The sequence below is a fragment of the Pyrus communis genome, chromosome 11, assembly GCF_041283825.1.
Source record: "Pyrus communis isolate YQ-2024b chromosome 11, ASM4128382v1, whole genome shotgun sequence".
Lineage (NCBI taxonomy): Eukaryota > Viridiplantae > Streptophyta > Magnoliopsida > Rosales > Rosaceae > Pyrus > Pyrus communis.
Window position 1 is genome coordinate 23,199,798 of NC_142575.1, and position 23,691 is coordinate 23,223,488.

The 23,691-nt window shown below is 36.9% G+C and overlaps 1 protein-coding gene and 1 pseudogene across 1 annotated transcript; one reads left to right on the forward strand and one right to left on the reverse strand.

Moving 5' to 3' along the window:
* Positions 1 to 1,976: 1,976 nt before the first annotated feature.
* Positions 1,977 to 3,228, forward strand: LOC137742912 (uncharacterized). Its single transcript, XM_068482851.2, has one exon. It carries the CDS (start codon positions 2,023 to 2,025, stop codon positions 3,226 to 3,228), a length of 1,206 nt encoding a protein of 401 aa, XP_068338952.1. The 5' UTR covers positions 1,977 to 2,022.
* Positions 3,229 to 3,268: 40 nt separating this feature from the next.
* On the reverse strand, positions 3,269 to 22,794 carry LOC148693108 (protein FAR1-RELATED SEQUENCE 5-like; annotated as a pseudogene).
* Between the last annotated feature and the right edge of the window lie 897 nt (positions 22,795 to 23,691).

The window sequence follows — 23,691 nt, forward strand, 5'->3', positions numbered from 1 at the left end:
AGATACGTAGACGCACTTTGAAAGAGCTTGAGGAGAAGACTTATCCATTCCTCGACTCTGACGTGGTTGCCATGTTAGATGACTTGCTGGAAAAAAAGGTGATCGACCTACCTGAGTGTAAACGGCCGGAAGAGATGAACCGTACTGACAGTCCAAGGTACTGTAAATTCCACCGCTTCATTGGTCATCCGACGGAAAAGTGCTTTGTGCTAAAAGATCTCATTATGAAGTTGGCTCAGAAAGGGATCATCGAGCTAGATCTTAATGATGTGGTGAAATCAAACTATACCTCCGTCACTTCTGGCTCTTTGAACTCAAAATCTTCACCGCAACCGCTGGGGGCATGCTCCAAAACCATGTCAGTCAAGTCAAGTGAAGTTGAAGGATGGACTTATGTCACTCCAAAGAAAATGCACAAGAAACATAGGTCTCCTCCACAAGTTCACCAATCGGAAAGGGGGCAAAGCAGCTACTGTCAACCTTCAAAGCTACATGAAAGTGTTGAGGATGATGAAGTTATGACACAAAGATCGTCCGTTGCCATCACGATGCGCGATTTCTTCCCCAAAGACTTCTTCAATCACTCAGTCAAGACTCCTTGCTATGAAGATTGCAAGGAATGCCTCTCTAAGATCGTTTGATAAAATCATCAAAAAAAAAAAAAAAACGCTCCTCGTTCGCACGAGCCTAAAAGGCGATAACCAAAGCTCCTCGTTCGCACGAGCCTAAAAGGTGACAACCAACGCTCATTGCCTGCATGAGCTGAAACTGCAAACGGCAACCAAAAGCTCCTTGTCTGCATGAGCTGAAACTGCAAATGGCACCAAACGCTCCTGGCCCGCAAGAGCATAAACTGTGTACGGCAAAATCATCATCAAAACCATCACTCATTTGAACTACGTTATGACTTGATCTCTTCTTTGGAAGAGTACGTAGGCAACTTGACACTTCAAAACTTCAAGTACAGTCACATCAAAATAAATAAATGTTTCATTAAAGAAAGTCAATTTTATTACAAAAGAAAAGAAAAAAAAATACATATGTTACTATGTATTAAAAAATATATATATATATATATATATATATATTTATTCTCTACTCAAAAAAAAAATAAAATAATAAAATAATATAAATAAATAAATAAATATATATATATATATATATATATATATATATATATATATATACATGTTAAAGTGGGTTTACCTACACTTAAGACCCATGCCAACTCAAAGAAACGGAAGTTGAAGTCCACAAAAAAGGAGCAGCCCAAATCCAGGCCCAGCTCTCTCTCCTCTCAGTCAGTCGCACACAGAAACCAAAACAAAAAGAAATCCAGGAAAACAAAGCATCTCTCTCTGTGTCTCTCTCGCCTTCCTCTGACAGACGAGACGATGCAGCTGCAGCAGCGGTCTACAATTCTCGACGTCCCATTCATCTGAGACGAATAATCAGAGCAACAGCAACCCCTGATCTCAATTTTTCTTCTTTCTTCCGCAAATGGCCAGGAAAGGTTTCGTCTCCGGGGAGGGAACTGTGACCGACGCCGATGCGTCCACGGCAGCGGAGAAGGCGAAGGCCGTGGAGATAAAGAAGCAGCTAGAGAGGCTGGTGAAGGCCATTGTCGACAAAGATGACTACAGGGTCGAGACAGTCGACGAGGCCATCAGAACCTTGGCTTCTTCGAAAGACTTGAAGTCCCAAAAGTTGCCGTCCCTCTACCCATCTTTCTCTTCACCTCCGCTGCCTCTGCTGTTGCCGCGCCGTTCGATTCATCATCATCACTTGCGAGACCCGTACCTCCTCATGGGGAGTTGGGTGTCTTGAGAAGTTCTCCTCGATCTCATCCTAAGTCGCCGTCTCACCACCTTCGTTTTAGCCAACTGAAAGGACCGGCGAGATTCCTGGATGTGTCGCACCTCCATCGCCAAATCCATCATCAAATTCGCTAAAACGCTCGCGTCCACTAGGTATTCTTCCTCGATACCCCACACGACAATCAGTCCTCTCACTTAGTCTCTCATGGCGTCGAAGCTGAAGATTGCAGGGACATGGGCGGGCGTGCTGGAGGTTGAATTGGAGAATTGGACCGTGCCCATGTTGAGAGACGAAGTTGCAAAGCGATCAAACTGCGACCGCAATTCGATCAATCTGATTTGTGCCGGGAGGGTCTTGAAAGACGGCGGCGGCGATGAGAAGCTCGCCCAAGTGGGTATCAAAAACAACGCCAAGATTCTTGCCAGTCGGGTGTGCGTGGAGGAGAGTAAGTCGTTGAAGGAGGAGTTGATGGCTGAGGAGGAACGCTCTCGAAGATTGACTCGAGTCAAGGCAGCTGCCACTGCATTGGCCAAGAGACATGCAGATGGATCATTGCCAATTAAAGACTTCAATATAGTTCTTGAAGATCAAAGTGGAAAGAAAGTAGAGTTGGGATCCGAGACTGATCAGAGGGCAATTATGATGGGCCTGATGCTTCATACGAATGCAAAGCAACTAATTCAAAGACAAAATTACAAAGACGCGTTAGAAGTGCTTACCATGGGAGATGAGGCTTTCTCTCTTTGTGACCCGAAGGTTATTGAGCTTGTTGACAATCCTCCTATACTCCAAATCGATATGGTTTGGTGCTATTTCATGCTCCGATATATCAGCTGGCTTGCAGTGGCAGGAGTTCGCCTTGAAAAAGCCAGAAAAGGTATTGAGAGAGCTCATGGAAATGACTCTTCTCGTGTCAGACTCCTTCAGGGAGGTCGCTATCCAGAGCTTGCACTATATTTGAGACTGGAGCTACTGGAAGGGGTGGTTGCGTATCATAGTGGCCCGTACGATAAATCAAGGAAGGTGCTGACTTCTACACAAGAAAAATTCACCAAGCTACAAGTGCCAGATGAAGCTCTATCGCTTGTTATGAGCATGGGATTTAAAGAACGAGATTCTAAAAGGGCATTGCGGATGAGCAATCAAGATGTATCTAGTGCTGTTGATTTTCTTGTTGAGCAGAAGACAAAGAGAGCCCAAAAACGGGAAGAAGATATTCAGCGACAAAATGAAATTATGGAGCAAAAGAAGTATGGGAACTCACTGCTGTGGATGTGCTTGGTGGTTGTGCTCGGTACTCGTGCTCAGTGGCTGTACTCCTTGCTTGTGCTCAATGGTGATGGTGGAGCTTTTCCCTTTGTCTCCTCACGCTGCCAACAAACCTTGAGCTCGTCACCCTGGCCACCATGATCAAAATCAACGAAGAGCTTCATTGACCGCTGTCAAACGACTAGCCGGTCTTCAAACTCGACGCCTTACACTCTGCCTCAAGCTCTGGCAGCTTCTGCACCTCCACCATGGTTGCTGCCTTTGAATGTGATCAACAAAACCAAAGTTTGTCAACTCACACCCAAAGACCTCACATCTGCTTGCCTCTGCTGCTGCCTTTGAATGTGATTGACAAAACCAAAGTTTGTCAACTTACACCCAAAGACCTCCTCTGTCTTCTCTCGGACTCGGCCTGGGTTTTCACCCACAAACTCAGCCTTGCAGATCACCATATAAAAGAAAAAAATGATGGAATCTGGGTGGACAGCACTAAAAAAAAAAAAAATATATATATATATATATATATATATATATAATAAAAACAATGATGGTGCTTCTAGAACCATGTGCAAAAAGAAATATATATATATATATATATATATATAAAATAAAAAGAAAGAAAAAAACAATGGTGGTGCTTCTGGCACCATCTGAAATATATATATATATATATATATATATATAAAAATAAATGGTGGATTAGTGCCACCGAAAGCAAAGAAAAGTAAAAAATAATAATAATAATAATAATAAATAATAAAAAAAAAATAAAAAGGAATGATGATGGACGGTGATGTATATGTTTTATCTGTATTTAGCACAATACACTGAATAAAATAAAGCATGTCCATTAATCTCCAAGAAATTACAAGTGCATACAAAAAAAAAAAAAAAAAAAAAAAAATGGAGCTTTCACAAAGGATGTTCACTTGAAGCCCCATTACTTGGCAAAACTCTCGGAGCAGGAGGCATCGGAGCTAGAGCATTCCAGGCCTCAATACTGGGTGGAACGCTAGATGACCCAGGAAAAAGGTGCCTCTGGAGATAAGCCGCAAGCTTTTGACGGTCACTTTGAATCTGACCTTCAGATTCTTGCAGCTCATCAAGCTTCCTCTTCATGCCCGACGAATAGTTATTTGCAAGCACGTGCAAACTTCTATTCTTGTACTTAAGCTGTTTGATCTCCTGCTTAAGATTTTCCACCTCTGCCATCAATGATTCCACCTGACGGGACCGAGCAAGCATGCGTTGGCCCATGTTGGACACAGAGCTCGCACACTGAACACTAAGAGCAAGGGACTCTTGAACGACCAACTCATCGGACCGTCCTGACAGCAGCCTACTATCTTTTGGAGTGAGGAGGTTCGTAGCTATTATTGTAGCTGTTGTGGCGTCCTGCATTACAGAGTCTTCACCTGTAAGAGGACCGTTAGAAGATAAGAAAGAAGGGCGCCATACGTTACCTTGACGCGGCGCGCCTGTATCACTGCTGAGACTCAATTCTAAGCTAAGGTTCGATGGGTTTGCCATTTTTCAAAAGTGTTCAAAGAGAAGGGGTGGATGGAGTTAAATTTCAAAGGGCCGGAGACGATTTTCACAAACGGGCGATCTTCAAAGTGTGCATGTTGGAGGTGATCGATACCTCTATAAAAAGCCAAGGCGACACGACCACCGATTCAAAAAAACTGGATTTTCCTGCGTGAAGTTCAGCGACGCTTTCGCGGCTTTTCAGATAACGCGTTCAACTTTGTCAAAAAATCTCTGACAAAGTTGAAAACACGTGAAGGTTATCATCCCAACTACGCGCCTTTGCCAACAAGCGTGGTGACAGAGCCGCACCCGTGACTACTTTTTCGAAGAGGCGCTCGCTCAGAAATCGAAGAGACGCTTGTTAAAAAATCGAAGAGACGTTTGTCGACAAGGGTAAAAGAACAGTACCACCACTTGCTGTTGGGAAATCCCTATATATGTCGACCTTCATCTTTTATGGCAAGACAGACCTGAAGAAAATGCCCAACTCTTTCTCACCTCTGAGGGTGCACTCCCAGCAAAGCCTCTCGAAATACTCAATTTGTTCTTCTTCCCCAAAGAAGATACCAGATACCTGGAGTACAGATGAGCCAAGAGGAGATGGTAGATCGAAGCATGTGGAGACAAGCACAACAAATATATGTGCCGATTCATTCGCTGCTTCTTCAAAAGCAAAAGTATCCCATATCATCAAGGGCGAAAGCAAAGGTATCTCATATCATGCTTTTTCCCTGTCTTTTCCTTTGCCCTTGTTCTCACTTACCAGGACAAGGACAGAGAAAGCAATATGTCGGAACCTCCACTCAAACTTGCGCTGCCACCAAGAAGTGATGGTCCATTCAAATGCAAGGTTTGCATTCAACTCCTGCATCAGAGGACAAATACTACAAGAGAAGATGCCAAACCTGCATAAGGAAATACCACTTCTGCAAAGGGAGCAAGTAAGGCAAGTGAAAATGATACATCGAAGCATGTGGAGACAAGCACAACAAATATATGTGCTGATTCATTCGCTGCTTCTTTGAAAGCAAAGGTATCTCATATCATGCTTTTTCCCTGTCTTTTTCTTTGTCCTTATTCTTACTCGCATGGCAAAGTGAAAGAAGCAATCAGCCGGCACTTGGAGTCAGTCTTCTGATCTGGAACCAACTGCCTGGAATCTATTCCCTGGTTGCTTACCTAGCGTTGCTCTCGAGTAGTCATCTTCAACGGTTGATACACTTCCAGAGAAGGGACCACTTCTGCAAAGGGGAGCAAGTAAGGCAAATGAAAATGATACATTGAGGCATGTGGAGACAAGCAACAACTGCATATGCTGAGCTATCCTCTAACCCTCTTCAATACGAATTGGAGAGATTAAACAAAGAAACAGATAAAAGGAGTAAGCTCAGACCTTCGGGGGAGACCAAAAGTATCCTGCTGCCCAGTTCAAGAGTAGCACAAAGGAAAATCAACGATTGGAGGAAACCAGAAAATCTTCCAGTCGAACTTAAGATCAAGCCTCGATGGCCCTTGAAGAAATTTCTAGCCCAATTCAAGATCAAGCCTCGATGGCCCTTGAAGAAATCTCCAGCCCAGTTCAAGGTTAAGCCTGTGGAAAATCAACGATTGGGGGAAACCAGAAAATCTTCCAGTCGAACTCAAGATCAAGCCTCGATGGCCCTTGAAGAAATTTCCAGCCCAATTCAAGATCAAGCCCCGACGGCCCTTGGGTTGACATCTACATTAAGGGACTTCAAAACGCATCTTTTACACGTGACAAGCACATGTCTACGACGCGCCTTGAAGTGGGGGCATTTGTGGACATCGAAATTTCGGTGAAATGAATGTTGACCAATAGTTAAAATTTCAACGCTCACGTATCACATAAATTTTACATGTAGCGTGTGACTCAACAAAAAATCGAAATAAATTGGAAAAGTCATCAAATAGGACACATGTCAATACCTGGCAGAAATGATTTATTTCATCTGATTATTTAAATCCAAAAATCAAGTTTTGGAATTCTATAAATAGGAAGCCAAGGCATTCATTTTGGAAGAAAGAAAGAAGGAAATTTACATTACACCAAAACTTTGAAGCTTTGAAACTCTAAAGCTCTCAAGCAAATCTCGAAGGACCAAGAAAGCTATCTTAGTTCTTCGTCAAATCTGAAGAGAAGCGTTCATCATCCGTTCATCCTAAGATCAAGCCCCAACGGCCCTTTGGATCAACAACCTCAACAAATCCACACATCCAATCGTTCTTCAAGATTAAGCCCAAAAGCCCTTGAAGATCTGCTCATCCATCAACCTTCAAGATCAAGCCCAAAAGCCCTCGAAGATCCGTTCATCAACTGTTCATCCCTAGATCAAGCCCCGACGGCCCTTTGGATCAACAGCTCATCCACAAACCCATACACCCATTCTTCAAGATCAAGCCCAACGCCCCTCGAAGATCCGTTCATCAACTGTTCATCCTTAGACCAAGCCCCGACGGCCCTTTGGATCAACAGCTCATCCACAAACTTACACCCTACGAAGATAGAATCAGAGGATCAAATTACAAAGAGATTGTAACCCAAAAATCATTAAACACAAAAATATATTTTGTACACGTATTCTTGTTTCTTGTTTCAGGAATTTTTCGTGTTCACAAAAACTCCAAGAACTTCAACGATTTACCTAGAAATGCTTAGCGTAAGAAAAATTCTCAATCGATCGACACATGGCTCGATACCATCTTAACAGTAGCATATGGAATTGAAGAAAAACAGGGAAAGAACAACAGAAAGAATATCAAAGGATAGAGAGAGAAAGTGTGAGAGATTTTGTATTGATGAAATGAAGACTTGATACAATCAATGAGCTGTGATGAGCTTTTTGTACAAGTCGAATAGCTTAACTAACTTTCTTACAGTGTAAGCTACATATAACAACTCCAACTAATTCTCAACCGTATTAATGATGACATAGCAGCTTACATGACACTTCTTTAGTCAATACTAGTCAACATCAACCAAGGACAAGCTAAACTCAAAAGCTTGATTCAATCAATATGGTCCAAAACTATAATCATGTATGAACTTTTGAGTGTGATATTTCCAAACTAATATTGTAAAATGTACGACTTTCACAATTATTGAACTCACATTTGTGTAACAATAATGATATAAGTATCACATTCATTCAAACTACTGTAAAGTGTGTGCTCAATATATTTTATACAATCTTCAAAACTTGATTCTCCGTATGACACTTCTAATCTAATCAATCATGATTTCTACAACATACACATGTTTAAAGATAGGGAATGCTAGAGTCTAAATTTTCTGCACCCAATTACCCATGTGGCCCCTATGTGCCCCTCTAAATATCCGACATGTGTCCACCTACTCACTAATCCTAACTTTGTTATTTTTTTTGTTATCCTTAAACTTCTGTTATCTGCTAAATTTTTGGAAAAAGAAATTGCAGAAGGCATGCACATTTGGACTCATTCAAATATCTTTGTCGAACGACTCTCCTTCTTCCTCACTATGGCTTCCAAAGTTCTTCGTTTCCATGTCCAAGCATTGAACCATGGAGCCAAATATTCATATGCATTGATGCGAAATATATTAAGCACACAAATTAAACCCTCTTCTGACAATTGTAGCAAAGTATGTAAGTAGGGATCGTTCAAAACCGGGGATTAGGAGGGATTGCTAAACTCTTGAAAACTGACCTAAGGACTCCAAAACAAAATTAAAAACACTAATTTGGACTCAAAGAATGAAAAACCAAAGTTAAAACACTAAAACAAAACAAAAACTCAAAACAGCAACTAGAAGACTCAAAACTGCCTAAAAACCACTTTCTGGGCAGTTTTGAGCACCTACACTAATTTGGACGAAATTGGTTGAAAACTTGACTCAAAACACTTAAAAACATGAACCAAAACAATTTCTAACTAAATTGAGACTTCAAAGTAAAGGGGGATTTGATTTGGACGAAATTAAAGTTGAGAAAACAGATTGCAAAGTAAAACTGATTTTGAAACATTTTTGGGGTTTTTAATGGATGATGGACTAGTTAGGGGTTCTTTCTCCACACATGACAAGTATGCAAATGACTCGATTTCCAGTTATTCCTTCATAGAATTATGAATGACAATGCCCCAAATTAACCGTGACATCACTAGTTAATTCTCAAGTTTTCCTTGTGTTATTGAATTGGATGACATCATACGACAACCCAAAGCATTCTTCAAAAGTTCCTTACATGACATCATAATAAAGATACAATCAAAGATCATTACGTTCAATGAAAACTATAAGCATTGACAAAGCACTTGTGACTATGACATCATGACACTTATGCTAGGAATTGAACTTAACGCGATTGTGACTAGCAACCTTCACTACTTGTGAATATAAGTGTGTGACAATTATGTGAAACAAACTTATATTCTAGCATCATATTCATGCAAGCCAATTAAGTGTCGACCCCTAATTAACAAACACAAATACGTTATTACTCGCACAGTTAAGCCAATTGCATTCACGATTCAAGAACTCATAACTGGAATTTATCAAATCAACTTGCACACATAGTTATGGCTTCGAAATCACCCCTAACCAATAGGGGTTTAGCCACTCATGTTCATAGCAAAATGAAAGGAAAATAAATTAAACATTGAAATCATAAAACAAATTACACCTAGAATGCACCAACGACGAAGCTTGAGCATCCAAGAGTCTTTCCTTCTTTCTCCTTACTACGGCACAAAGGTGGATGGGATGGTTGGGATGTGTTTTAGGATCAGGGATTATGAAATTGGATGGAGGATAGGCACGGCAAGGTGTAGTGTTTGGCTGGAATTGTGTTTCTAGGATTTTAGGATGTGTAGAGTGGTGTGGCTAGATGAATGGACGAAAATTGGGTGAATGAGTGATCCCCCAGTGCCTTGCTGCAAAGCCTTATTTATAGGGCTAGGAAAGGTTTTGAACTTAGTTGAAACCAAAAGGTTTTTTGTACCAGAAATTCTATACATGAAACACATAAAGGATAAATGTGTGTAGCTTGGACAAGCTAGGAAGGCTAGGAGACAAGGTAGGACGGCTAGGAGACAAGCTAGGACGGCTAGTGACAAGCTAGGACGGCTAGTGACAAGCTAGGACGGCTAGGAGACAAGGTAGGACGGCTAGTGACAAGCTAGGACGGCTAGGAGACAAGCTAGGACGGCTAGGAGACAAGCTAGGACGGCTAGTGACAAGCTAGGACGACTAGTGACAAGGTAGGACGGCTAGGAGACAAGGTAGGACGGCTAGGAGACAAGGTAGGACGGCTAGTGACAAGCTAGGACGGCTAGGAGACAAGGTAGGACGGCTAGGAGACAAGGTAGGACGGCTAGGACAAGGTAGGAATTAGGCACCATGTGTGAATAGATAAAGCCTTCTAGAAATAAGGTTTTTAGGCCCCCTTGTAGCTCCCTAACTGAATTCAAGCCTTCAAATTCGTCCATCCTCATGCCTCCATGCTTGCACTATCCAATCTTGGCCCAAAAATGCTCTAGAATGCTCCAAATTGCTTCTTTTTGCTTCCTTAGCCATATGAACCTAGAAACACACGAAAATGGCATAAAGGACTAAAATAACTAAAGAAACACAACGTAAATGCATGAGAACAAGCCAATTAAGTCGCATAAATATGCTCCTATCAAATTCCCCCACACTTAGCTTTTGCTAGTCCTCGAGCAAAACAAAACGAAAGAAACTAAAAACAAACCAAAACACATTCTAAACCTTCCAACATGTATCTCAGGGATTTCAAACGAACATGACACAATATAGAACATCATTCCCACGACATTTAGCTTACTTTACACTTCAACAAACACTTAATCATAGTTACCACTTATTATTTCACATTTAATCAATGAAAACAACATTTTGAATGTAGTAACATGCCTTAGAGAATTCCCTCAATTCCTTACTAGAATGCACTCAATTTTCACACAAATTTTCTAACTCCACACCCTACACTAGGTATATGTGAGGAGATTGATGAAAATATGAATTCTAACACTCACATATGTTATATCAAAGAAAGTATTTTCTGGATTTATGACAATGACATGAATATGATCTCATGAATGGAATGCTACTACTTAGAATGAGGACCAGTGATTCCATATGCTCATACCAAATTCAAACTCCACAAATTGAACACATAACATCAAGATAGAAGTTGAGGGTTGTAACGGGGCTAAGGGTAATGGTTTAACAAAGAAAGGTAAAGTAAAACAAAGGTTCTTAAAGTAATAGGAAGCAAAGTAATGAAATTGACACTTAAACTCACTTTTAATGGCAGAAATCAACTTTTAAACACAAGGGAAGATTCATGCAACAACTAGGGTCAAATTCACTCTTTTGGACCCTTCCTTCAATAACCAATACTTGTGAGATCATTCTCTCTTATTTTTCAACTCTTTTTCTTTCTTTTCAACACTTTTCTATTTTCTTTTTTTATTTTTCCAATAATTTTTTTCTTTTTTCTTTATTTCATTCTTTGGCCGTGCCCTATTATCTTCCCCCACACTTATTTTCTGCAATATATTGATCAAAAGGAGTTCATGCTAAGTCATGCTTCACTATCCTTTAAGAACAAGGGTATGGAAAGTCCTAATCTAGGCTAGGTGAGGATAATGTGGTTAAGAAAGAAAATAAGCTTGAAAAGGCTCAAAAGGTGTAATCCTACAATACATGTGAAAAGGGATAGGCTTTTTGGCTTTGGCTTGACTAACAACTTCATCTTATTGTATGTTATGCAATCAATATCATGCTTTGAATGAATTGGGCATGAGTTCTAGTATTTGGAACTACAATGAAATGCATTCCAAGTAGCAACCAAGCAAATAATGATGAGATCATGCAACGACTTTAGAAAACAAGAAATCACAGATTTATACTCTCCAAAGAACGTTATAGGCTGAAGTCTCACAAGGATGTAGCTTTAGTTTAAGTTCCTTCGTTCAAGCATGTTACAAAAACAGATTTTCTCTTTGTAATATGTGAATTCATAAGCTATAACCATAACCAAGCATAAACCAAAGCATAAATCAACTTCCAGCCATGTTTACAACATTCTTTAATAGTCATGTAATTTAAAACCAAATCCTCATCATAGTGTTGGAAGGTGACCTAAGACCCAAACAAACACACAAAAACAACTTTAAAACAACTCTTTTTGGGGTTTTTCAAAACTCTTTTGCAATTTTTTTTTTGTAAATTTTCGGATTTTCTGATCCAAACACATAAAAACACTTCAAAACACACTAAAAACACTTAAAAACAGTGAGAAACAACATGATAAGTGATAGGTGATAAAATCCCACGAAAATCATGTAAAATCATACAAAAACACTTGTTTACCCCCCCACACTTAAATCAAACATTGTCCTCAATGTTTCAAGCATAGACTCACACAATTAACAAACAAACAAACAAAACAACAACTAAACAACCTAACATGGCAGAAACGAAATAGCAACAAAGAGAAGAGTTTAGGAACGCAAATCTGGAATTGGAGTGCTTTCTAGGTCTTCCTTTGTTGAATGCATGGGTTGCCTCCCAAGTAGCGCTTGCTTTAACGTCGTACAGCCGGACGAAGAACCCAATCACTCCAGGATATGTTCACGAATCGGATGAGAACTCCGAGTCATAAACTAGTACCTAAAACAAGAAACAAAACAAGATTAAGAATCTGGAATAAAATAAAAACAAACAAAAATAAAACAATCCAAGGGATTAGCAAAGTTGCTAATCCCCGGCAACGGCGCCAAAAATTTGATGCGAAATATATTAAGCACACAAATTAAACCCTCTTCTGACAATTGTAGCAAAGTATGTAAGTAGGGATCGTTCAAAACCGGGGATTAGGAGGGATTGCTAAACTCTTGAAAACTGACCTAAGGACTCCAAAACAAAATTAAAAACACTAATTTGGACTCAAAGAATGAAAAACCAAAGTTAAAACACTAAAACAAAACAAAAACTCAAAACAGCAACTAGAAGACTCAAAACTGCCTAAAAACCACTTTCTGGGCAGTTTTGAGCACCTACACTAATTTGGACGAAATTGGTTGAAAACTTGACTCAAAACACTTAAAAACATGAACCAAAACAATTTCTAACTAAATTGAGACTTCAAAGTAAAGGGGGATTTGATTTGGACGAAATTAAAGTTGAGAAAATAGATTGCAAAGTAAAACTGATTTTGAAACATTTTTGGGGTTTTTAATGGATGATGGACTAGTTAGGGGTTCTTTCTCCACACATGACAAGTATGCAAATGACTCGATTTCCAGTTATTCCTTCATAGAATTATGAATGACAATGCCCCAAATTAACCGTGACATCACTAGTTAATTCTCAAGTTTTCCTTGTGTTATTGAATTGGATGACATCATACGACAACCCAAAGCATTCTTCAAAAGTTCCTTACATGACATCATAATAAAGATACAATCAAAGATCATTACGTTCAATGAAAACTATAAGCATTGACAAAGCACTTGTGACTATGACATCATGACACTTATGCTAGGAATTGAACTTAACGCGATTGTGACTAGCAACCTTCACTACTTGTGAATATAAGTGTGTGACAATTATGTGAAACAAACTTATATTCTAGCATCATATTCATGCAAGCCAATTAAGTGTCGACCCCTAATTAACAAACACAAATACGTTATTACTCGCACAGTTAAGCCAATTGCATTCACGATTCAAGAACTCATAACTGGAATTTATCAAATCAACTTGCACACATAGTTATGGCTTCGAAATCACCCCTAACCAATAGGGGTTTAGCCACTCATGTTCATAGCAAAATGAAAGGAAAATAAATTAAACATTGAAATCATAAAACAAATTACACCTAGAATGCACCAACGACGAAGCTTGAGCATCCAAGAGTCTTTCCTTCTTTCTCCTTACTACGGCACAAAGGTGGATGGGATGGTTGGGATGTGTTTTAGGATCAGGGATTATGGAATTGGATGGAGGATAGGCACGGCAAGGTGTAGTGTTTGGCTGGAATTGTGTTTCTAGGATTTTAGGATGTGTAGAGTGGTGTGGCTAGATGAATGGACGAAAATTGGGTGAATGAGTGATCCCCCAGTGCCTTGCTGCAAAGCCTTATTTATAGGGCTAGGAAAGGTTTTGAACTTAGTTGAAACCAAAAGGTTTTTTGTACCAGAAATTCTATACATGAAACACATAAAGGATAAATGTGTGTAGCTTGGACAAGCTAGGAAGGCTAGGAGACAAGGTAGGACGGCTAGGAGACAAGCTAGGACGGCTAGTGACAAGCTAGGACGGCTAGGAGACAAGGTAGGACGGCTAGTGACAAGCTAGGACGGCTAGGAGACAAGCTAGGACGGCTAGGAGACAAGCTAGGACGGCTAGGAGACAAGGTAGGACGGCTAGTGACAAGCTAGGACGACTAGTGACAAGGTAGGACGGCTAGGAGACAAGGTAGGACGGCTAGGAGACAAGGTAGGACGGCTAGTGACAAGCTAGGACGGCTAGGAGACAAGGTAGGACGGCTAGGAGACAAGGTAGGACGGCTAGGACAAGGTAGGAATTAGGCACCATGTGTGAATAGATAAAGCCTTCTAGAAATAAGGTTTTTAGGCCCCCTTGTAGCTCCCTAACTGAATTCAAGCCTTCAAATTCGTCCATCCTCATGCCTCCATGCTTGCACTATCCAATCTTGGCCCAAAAATGCTCTAGAATGCTCCAAATTGCTTCTTTTTGCTTCCTTAGCCATATGAACCTAGAAACACACGAAAATGGCATAAAGGACTAAAATAACTAAAGAAACACAACGTAAATGCATGAGAACAAGCCAATTAAGTCGCATAAATATGCTCCTATCATGCATATAGTAGAGCAAGACTTTGGAGAAGGAGACACCGTAAGTAAATTTTTGTCTTATTTTATTTGTGAATGGGACATGTGAAGAGGTTAAGATAGATTAGTCAGTGGAGATGGCTGTTGGTTTTTTTTTTTTTTTTTTTTTTTTTTTTTTTTTTTCCATTGTTGGCCTTTGCCCATATTTTGGTCTTTAATTCCATTTCGAATTCTCAGTCTCCATGTCCAAGCATTGTACTGTGCAGCCAAAAATTCACGTACAAAGTGTTGAGCATAACATAGAACAACAAAAGCTAAACTATGGAGCCAAAAAAGCATGTGCAAAGATATTCATCTATTGAATTTCCTCCCACAAATGATCAAGTAGAGTATAAGCATAGAGAAGCGCCATGAAAAGATTCATCGAAACCACTGATGTTGTGCATGGTTTTAATCGAGCACAAACATGTGTTCAATTACAATCGAAGTGTGATGAACATCTATGAACGAAGAGGCTTTAAGTATGTTCAAATTCTGGAGTTTTTATCAAATAATTCATGATCTCATCCAAAGAAACTGAACTACTAATTGATATCGACTAATCTGTGCTAATACAAATTGAAAGATCACAATACCTTGATATAATCATAATAGATGAAAATACCAATAGCTCTGGTAGCAATGAAACTAGATACATGAGTAAAGGTCATGAAATTGCATTTATAAATTGATGGCAACAATTTATGTGCTTGTCAGCTTAGGAATATCACAAAAATATGACAAGAATTGAGTGAAATCCTGAACCCAAGTAATTTTACTCACTCATACTCTACTATGCGTCTAGAACATATTAGCATTACTCTTTGAAAAAGACATGGTCAAAATTGTTAGTGCTACAATCCTTTTCCTCTCATCCTTTAATCTCATCTCACTTATCATCTTGTACGTCCATAGGATGACTCTTATTGGCTTGTAAATTGAGATCCAAGCAAATCTAGTTCTTCTTCCAATCATGTTTGCATTAATAAAACATAGAATGAAATAAAATGTATCATTGTTTATGTACAAATTACTCAAAATAAAGTAGTTTAAGTTTTTAGATTAACTATATTACTTCTGATAAGGTAGCCATGTTCGAGTAACATTGTCGATAACTGCCATCGGTAATAGCCTCTCATGTGGTTTTGCTGGTGTAGATATGTGGGCAAACAACATAAATAAAAATAAGTGCAACAAGTAACATACTTAAAATAATGATAAGGTGAATTACTAAATACACTTTAAAGTGATAATATCTGAGCAAATTGAAATGGTTGTCTAAATTGCATTTGTGGAAGCATTACATTTTGCTCATGGATTGGAAAACTTGTGTTTAAATTATTGCCACCATGAAGCTATGCAGTGCATGGGTTGGACAAAGAAAATAAAAAATGACTCAATAAAATTAAGAAGAAAAAGAAATGATAAGCAAACACATGTTAAAAACTGATAATGAAACTTCATGAATACCTGAACAAAGTTTGTAGGTAATTGATTCATAGTTTGGATTGGCACACTCATGGTTAAATTACAAGCAGTCTGTTCATGGTAGTTGATTAATACAAATAAGTAACTAATTTTAATGCACCCTTATGAAATCATGTCAATTAATTAAAGATCAGGCATACCTGTTGGATTGGGAGGGTGGAAGCCATAACACTTTGTGTGGCTGGAGCACTTAATATGTGCAATGCCTTTTTTCTAGCACTTTTCTTTTTTGTGGCCTTCTCCAAAGCACTTTTTGGCCTACTAGATTCACTGATTGATCTTTCTTTAGTTTTAATTTCTCTTACTCTAGTGTTATGATTGCCATCAACATAAATACTTTCTTCAAGCGGAGACACATTATTAACATCTGGGTAGAGGACTTGAGGTGCTTTTTGAATTTTGTTTTCATTGAAGGATGCATCGATATCTGCCAATGTGTTTGTAAGTTCCCTTATAGCAATTTCATATGCTTGTTGAGATTATGTTGCCCTTGTTGCTAGTTGAATATTCAACTGCATAACTCTCTATAGCGCCTTGCTACTTCTAACTTTGGGTCACTTCACTTATAGTCATGCAAGTAGATTTCACGTTTTTATCCTTAACGTTTCTTGTCCATTTGTTCATAATGTATTGAGTCATGAGCACACAACATTCTGACAAACTTGAACTTCTTACAACTACAAGATATGGTGTTGTTGATTGAGTCATATGTAGACCTGGCAATTTCTGACACGACTCGATAACCCGACACGACACGACACGAAATTAACAGGTGTTTGGGTCGACACGATAACGAATCGGGTCTTATCGGGTAACCCGATAAGCACCTGTTAAGATAACGGGTTGGGTCGGGTATACACGTGGGTAAACACGATACACGATAAGCAGAATATTATTTTTATAATTTTATAACCCTAAAAAAAATACTGTAATAATTATATACATTAATTTTACAATTTTATACCCCTAAAAATTATAATAAATATATATATATATATTAAATTAACTATAAAATTTATAATAATTATAATAATTATATATACTATAATAATTATACCCCCAAAATATTAAGTCTATCTATACTAATTATATATATATATATATATTAAATTTTATAAAAACTATAATGCATATTAATTAATAATTTAATATGCATGATCAATGCATTTGCCAACTTGCCGCCCTTTTTGAAAAAAAAAATGGAGGGAAAATGAAAATGTTAAGAAAAGTTGAAAATAAAACAAAAAAGTGAGGGAATTAGGGAAAGATGTTGGAGGAAAAAGTGAAAATGATAAGAAAAAGTTGAAAAGGAAACAAAAAAGAGAGGGAAAAATGAAAATTAATAGAAGTGGTGAGAAATTTTTTTTTTTTTTTTAAGTTATTAACTTTTTATCACACACATGACTGTCATGACATATCTCACTATTTTTATAATGAACACGTGACACGTGATGTATGTACTATTCCATGTACCAGTCAATTATAATTTATACGTACAAAATAAATAGATTTAAATCTACTTAATAAATATATATATACACACACACACGGGGAACTTGATTGATGGCATACGAATTCTCCAAAACTAATTTCAACGATCCAAACCGTCAAAATTGTTTGTATATCTTGGAGATCACATCAGCAAAAAATCACAAAAAAAAAACATTCAAAGATCAAGTAACGGGACAAAGCTTTTCAACGGTTATAAACGAAAAATCACGATTTAACGGTTATTTTAACTCCGATTTTGATGATTTTTTAAAACTACACTCCTTGACCCTATATGAATACAATGAATGAATTCGATCTTCAATTTAAAATATTTACACAAGTGGATACCACAAAATCTTATGTTATACTTAATAAAAGTATAAATAAACTCTAAGTGTTAGTCAATCTATCGTTTTACGAATTCTCCAAAACTAATTTCAACGATCCAAACCGTCAAAATTGTTTGTATATGCTTGGAGATCACATCAGCAAAAAATCACAAAAAAACAACATTCAAAGATCAAGTAACGGGACAAAGCTTTTCAACGGTTATAAACGAAAAATCACGATTTAACGGTTATTTTAACTCCGATTTTGATGATTTTTTAAAACTACACTCCTTGACCCTATATGAATACAATAAATGAATTCGATCTTCAATTTAAAATATTTACACAAGTGGATACCACAAAATCTTATGTTATACTTAATAAAAGTATAAATAAACTCTAAGTGTTAGTCAATCTATCGTTTTACGAATTCTCCAAAACTAATTTCAACGATCCAAACCGTCAAAATTGTTTGTATATGCTTGGAGATCACATCAGCAAAAAATCACAAAAAAAAAACATTCAGAGGTCAAGTAACGGGACAAAGTTTTTCAACGGTTATAAACGAAAAATCACGATTTAACGGTTATTTTAACTCCGATTTTGATGATTTTTTATAACTACACTCCTTGACCCTATATGAATACAATGAATAAATTCGATCTTCAATTTAAAATATTTACACAAGTGGATACCACAAAATCTTATGTTATACTTAATAAAAGTATAAATAAACTCTAAGTGTTAGTCAATCTATCGTTTTACGAATTCTCCAAAACTAATTTCAAAGATCCAAACCGTCAAAATTGTTTGTATATGCTTGGAGATCACATCAGCAAAAAATCACAAAAAAAAAACATTCAAAGATCAAGTAACGGGACAAAGCTTTTCAACGGTTATAAACGAAAAATCAAGATTTAACGGTTATTTTAACTCCGATTTTGATGATTTTTTATAACTACACTCCTTGACCCTATATGAATACAATGAATGAATTCGATCTTCAATTTAAAATATTTACACAAGTGGATACCACAAAATCTTATGTTATACTTAATAAAAGTATAAATAAACTCTAAGTGTTAGTCAATCTATCGTTTTACGAATTCTCCAAAACTAATTTCAACGATCCAAACCGTCAAAATTGTTTGTATATGCTTGGAGATCACATCAGCAAAAAATCACAAAAAAAAAAAACATTCAAAGATCAAGTAACGGGACAAAGCTTTTCAACGGTTATAAACGAAAAATCACGATTTAACGGTTATTTTAACTCCGATTTTGATGATTTTTTATAACTACACTCCTTGACCCTATATGAATACAATGAATGAATTCGATCTTCAATTTAAAATATTTACACAAGTGGATACCACAAAATCTTATGTTATACTTAATAAAAGTATAAATAAACTCTAAGTGTTAGTCAATCTATCGTTTTACGAATTCTCCAAAACTAATTTCAAAGATCCAAACCGTCAAAATTGTTTGTATATGCTTGGAGATCACATCAGCAAAAAATCACAAAAAAAAAACATTCAAAGATCAAGTAACGGGACAAAGCTTTTCAACGGTTATAAACGAAAAATCAAGATTTAACGGTTATTTTAACTCCGATTTTGATGATTTTTTATAACTACACTCCTTGACCCTATATGAATACAATGAATGAATTCGATCTTCAATTTAAAATATTTACACAAGTGGATACCACAAAATCTTATGTTATACTTAATAAAAGTATAAATAAACTCTAAGTGTTAGTCAATCTATCGTTTTACGAATTCTCCAAAACTAATTTCAACGATCCAAACCGTCAAAATTGTTTGTATATGCTTGGAGATCACATCAGCAAAAAATCACAAAAAAAAAAAACATTCAAAGATCAAGTAACGGGACAAAGCTTTTCAACGGTTATAAACGAAAAATCACGATTTAACGGTTATTTTAACTCCGATTTTGATGATTTTTTATAACTACACTCCTTGACCCTATATGAATACAATGAATGAATTCGATCTTCAATTTAAAATATTTACACAAGTGGATACCACAAAATCTTATGTTATACTTAATAAAAGTATAAATAAACTCTAAGTGTTAGTCAATCTATCGTTTTACGAATTCTCCAAAACTAATTTCAACGATCCAAACCGTCAAAATTGTTTGTATATGCTTGGAGATCACATCAGCAAAAAATCACAAAAAAAAAACATTCAAAGATCAAGTAACGGGACAAAGCTTTTCAACGGTTATAAACGAAAAATCAAGATTTAACGGTTATTTTAACTCCGATTTTGATGATTTTTTATAACTACACTCCTTGACCCTATATGAATACAATGAATGAATTCGATCTTCAATTTAAAATATTTACACAAGTGGATACCACAAAATCTTATGTTATACTTAATAAAAGTATAAATAAACTCTAAGTGTTGGTCAATCTATCGTTTTACGAATTCTCCAAAACTAATTTCAACGATCCAAACCGTCAAAATTGTTTGTATATGCTTGGTGATCACATCAGCAAAAAATCACAAAAAAAAAACATTCAAAGATCAAGTAACGGGACAAAGCTTTTCAACGGTTATAAACGAAAAATCACGATTTAACGGTTATTTTAACTCCGATTTTGATGATTTTTTATAACTACACTCCTTGACCCTATATGAATACAATGAATGAATTCGATCTTCAATTTAAAATATTTACACAAGTGGATACCACAAAATCTTATGTTATACTTAATAAAAGTATAAATAAACTCTAAGTGTTAGTCAATCTATCGTTTTACGAATTCTCCAAAACTAATTTCAACGATCCAAACCGTCAAAATTGTTTGTATATGCTTGGAGATCACATCAGCAAAAAATCACAAAAAAAAAAACATTCAGAGATCAAGTAACGGGACAAAGCTTTTCGACGGTTATAAACGAAAAATCAAGATTTAACGGTTATTTTAACTCCGATTTTGATGATTTTTTATAACTACACTCCTTGACCCTATATGAATACAATGAATGAATTCGATCTTCAATTTAAATTTAAAATATTTGTAATAGATTAGTAGTGTATGTATTATTTTTTTTATTAGGCTTTCATTTTCGAGTGTAGATATAGTACTTGAACGAGAAATGTTTTAATGTTTTCAAGTAATATTTATGTCGCAATGTGTGGTATGTGCAAATTGTAAAAAAATATATTTTTTTCTTAACGGTTCATAACGGGTCATAACGGGTCGGGTCACTTTACCCGTTGGGTAAAGTGACACGACCTGTTAAGGACCCGTTAAGATAACGGGTGTGACACGACACGACCCGTTAAGATAACAGGTGTTACACGAAAACGACACGAACACGACAGACACGACCCGTTTGCCAGGTCTAGTCATATGTGACAATATGGTATACATGTCTTCCATGAGGAGCAAGTCCATATTTGCTCATTGTACCACTCGCCCAAGAAGTTCAACACATAATCATGAGCTTTACATAGCTCATTCTAAAATACACTGAAATAAAGTACACTTTTAGTGTGTAAATGCTAGTTGCATGCTTCAAGATTTCAATCGGAAATGACAACGCTAGAGAACTTTGACTTGCTTCAAAGTCGACCTTTAATTCTTCATAACTGTGATCCTCAACTAGTCTTTGAAAATGATTGAAAAGACGCCACAAATTATGTTTGTAATTGGCATACCTCTTTAGAGAACTATTCATGTTTTCACTACGTTAGGTGGTGGTGATATCAGCACAAATATGATATCGTCCATAAACCAAAGCCCATTTCTCTTTTATATGAACCATTCCACATAACCAATCATCACTTTTGAGATTATATTTTTCAAGCATGTCACTCCAAGCATTTATAAACTCTTCTTCCTCCTCATAATCATGTATGCAATGGCTAAAATCTTTGGAAAAATCCTTAAACTCTTCAAAAACACTACTAAGGTGCTTCGTAGCATTTTGATATATATATGCCAAATGCATAATCGATGATATGGCCATGTTTCAAGTAATGCTTTAGCCATTGTAGCATCTTTGTCTATAAGAATGGTTTGTGGTCTCTTTCATGACATAACCTTGACAAAAGTATCAAACAACCACATCAAAATTGAGGCAGTCTCAACATACAATAATGCAGCTCCAAATATAATTGTTTGCTTATGATTATACACACCAACAAACATAGCAAAAGTCTTCCTTCTTTATTTTTCCTATAGGTTGTATCAAAACATACCACATCACCAAAATAATCATAATCAAACCATCATTTTTGCATCTGTCCAAAAAATGTTAGTTATCAGATCATCTTCATCCACTTGTATTGCATAAAAAAAAAATTGGGATCATTCAATTGCATTTGTTGCAAATATTCCAACACTCTGCCAGTATCCCCTATCTTTAACCCTCAGGAATAAACCCATGATTTTCACGGCCACTAGCTTGTCTACTCAAAAAACCAATGGTTGCTTTTGGAGGAATTCCTGAACTATCAGCTATATCAGCTAAGGTTTTTTGAGCAACACTAATGCTCCTGTGAGCTCTAAAAAAATGTGTGTTAGATGGACTTGTCCTATGTGTATGCTCGACAGCAAAGTCAACCACATGATACTTACCAGGTATGAGAGAATTTATTTGCAGCTTTGCTTAGCACCCAAATCTAATCTCAAGACGATGATGTTGAACATTAGCATCACGTTTATCAGGTCCACGGTAACCTTAAGCAAGAGCAAACAAAAAGCCAGTCTTTGAACGTGTCGTCTTCCCTTCTACGTGCATTACTTCTTCTAATGCCAAAGCCAACATGATATGCATAAGTCTTGTAAAAATTATATGCTTGAACTTCTGTTTCAAACTCCAAGCCAATTGTTGGAATGAATTCTTTTTATATTTTGGAATGAAACACAACAATCTTTTCACCATCCGTTATATCTTCTAACATTTTGTCATTGCGCGCACTCGCCTTCAACAAAATTCTTTAGGGAAATATCACCTTCAAAATCCAGGTTATGATGTGCTTTAGTTTGATACTCCATAAAGTTCTTTGTGATGTCCATATTATGCAAGTAAAAAGAAAGATTGTGCACAATTAATTGTGATGTTTCTGAGACCATAATCGAAATGGAATGAAAGACCAAAATTTGGGGAAAGGTCAATAATGAAAAAAAAACAGCCATCTTCACTGACTAATCTATCTCAACCTTTTCACATGTCCATTTTTCAAATAAAATATTAAAAAAAAAAATTACTTACAGTAGCTTCTTCGCTAATGTTGTGCTCTACTCTATGCATATGGATATTTGGCTCCATAATTCAATGCTTGGACTTGGGAACGGACAACTTTGGAAACCATAACGGGGAAGAAAGAAAGTCGCGCGACAGAGGGATATTTGGAAGAGTCCAAAAGTTGTATGCCTTTTGCAATTTCTTTTTCCAAAAATGTAGTAGATAAAAGAAATTTAAGGATAAGAGAAAAAAATAACAGAGTTAGGATTAGTAAGTGTGTGGACACATGTCACAGATTTAGAAGGGCTACAGAGGGGCCACATGGGTATTTGGATGCAAAAAATCTGGAATCGAAATGCTAGCACCCTTCTTAGTTTATCATTTTTATTCTAATTTTTTAGTTTTTTTTTTTCTCGTTTAGAAAAATGTTGGTAAGATGATTTGACCTTTATTGGTCTCTATCGATTTAGTCACCTAACAGTTTTTTTGGTACATTGATATAATTTACATTAAGGGGAGGAGGAGTTTGGTTAAACCATACAATGAGCAACTTAATTTGACATCGAATTCGTCATTCACGAGATTCGAACCTACGACCTCTCATTTCACAATA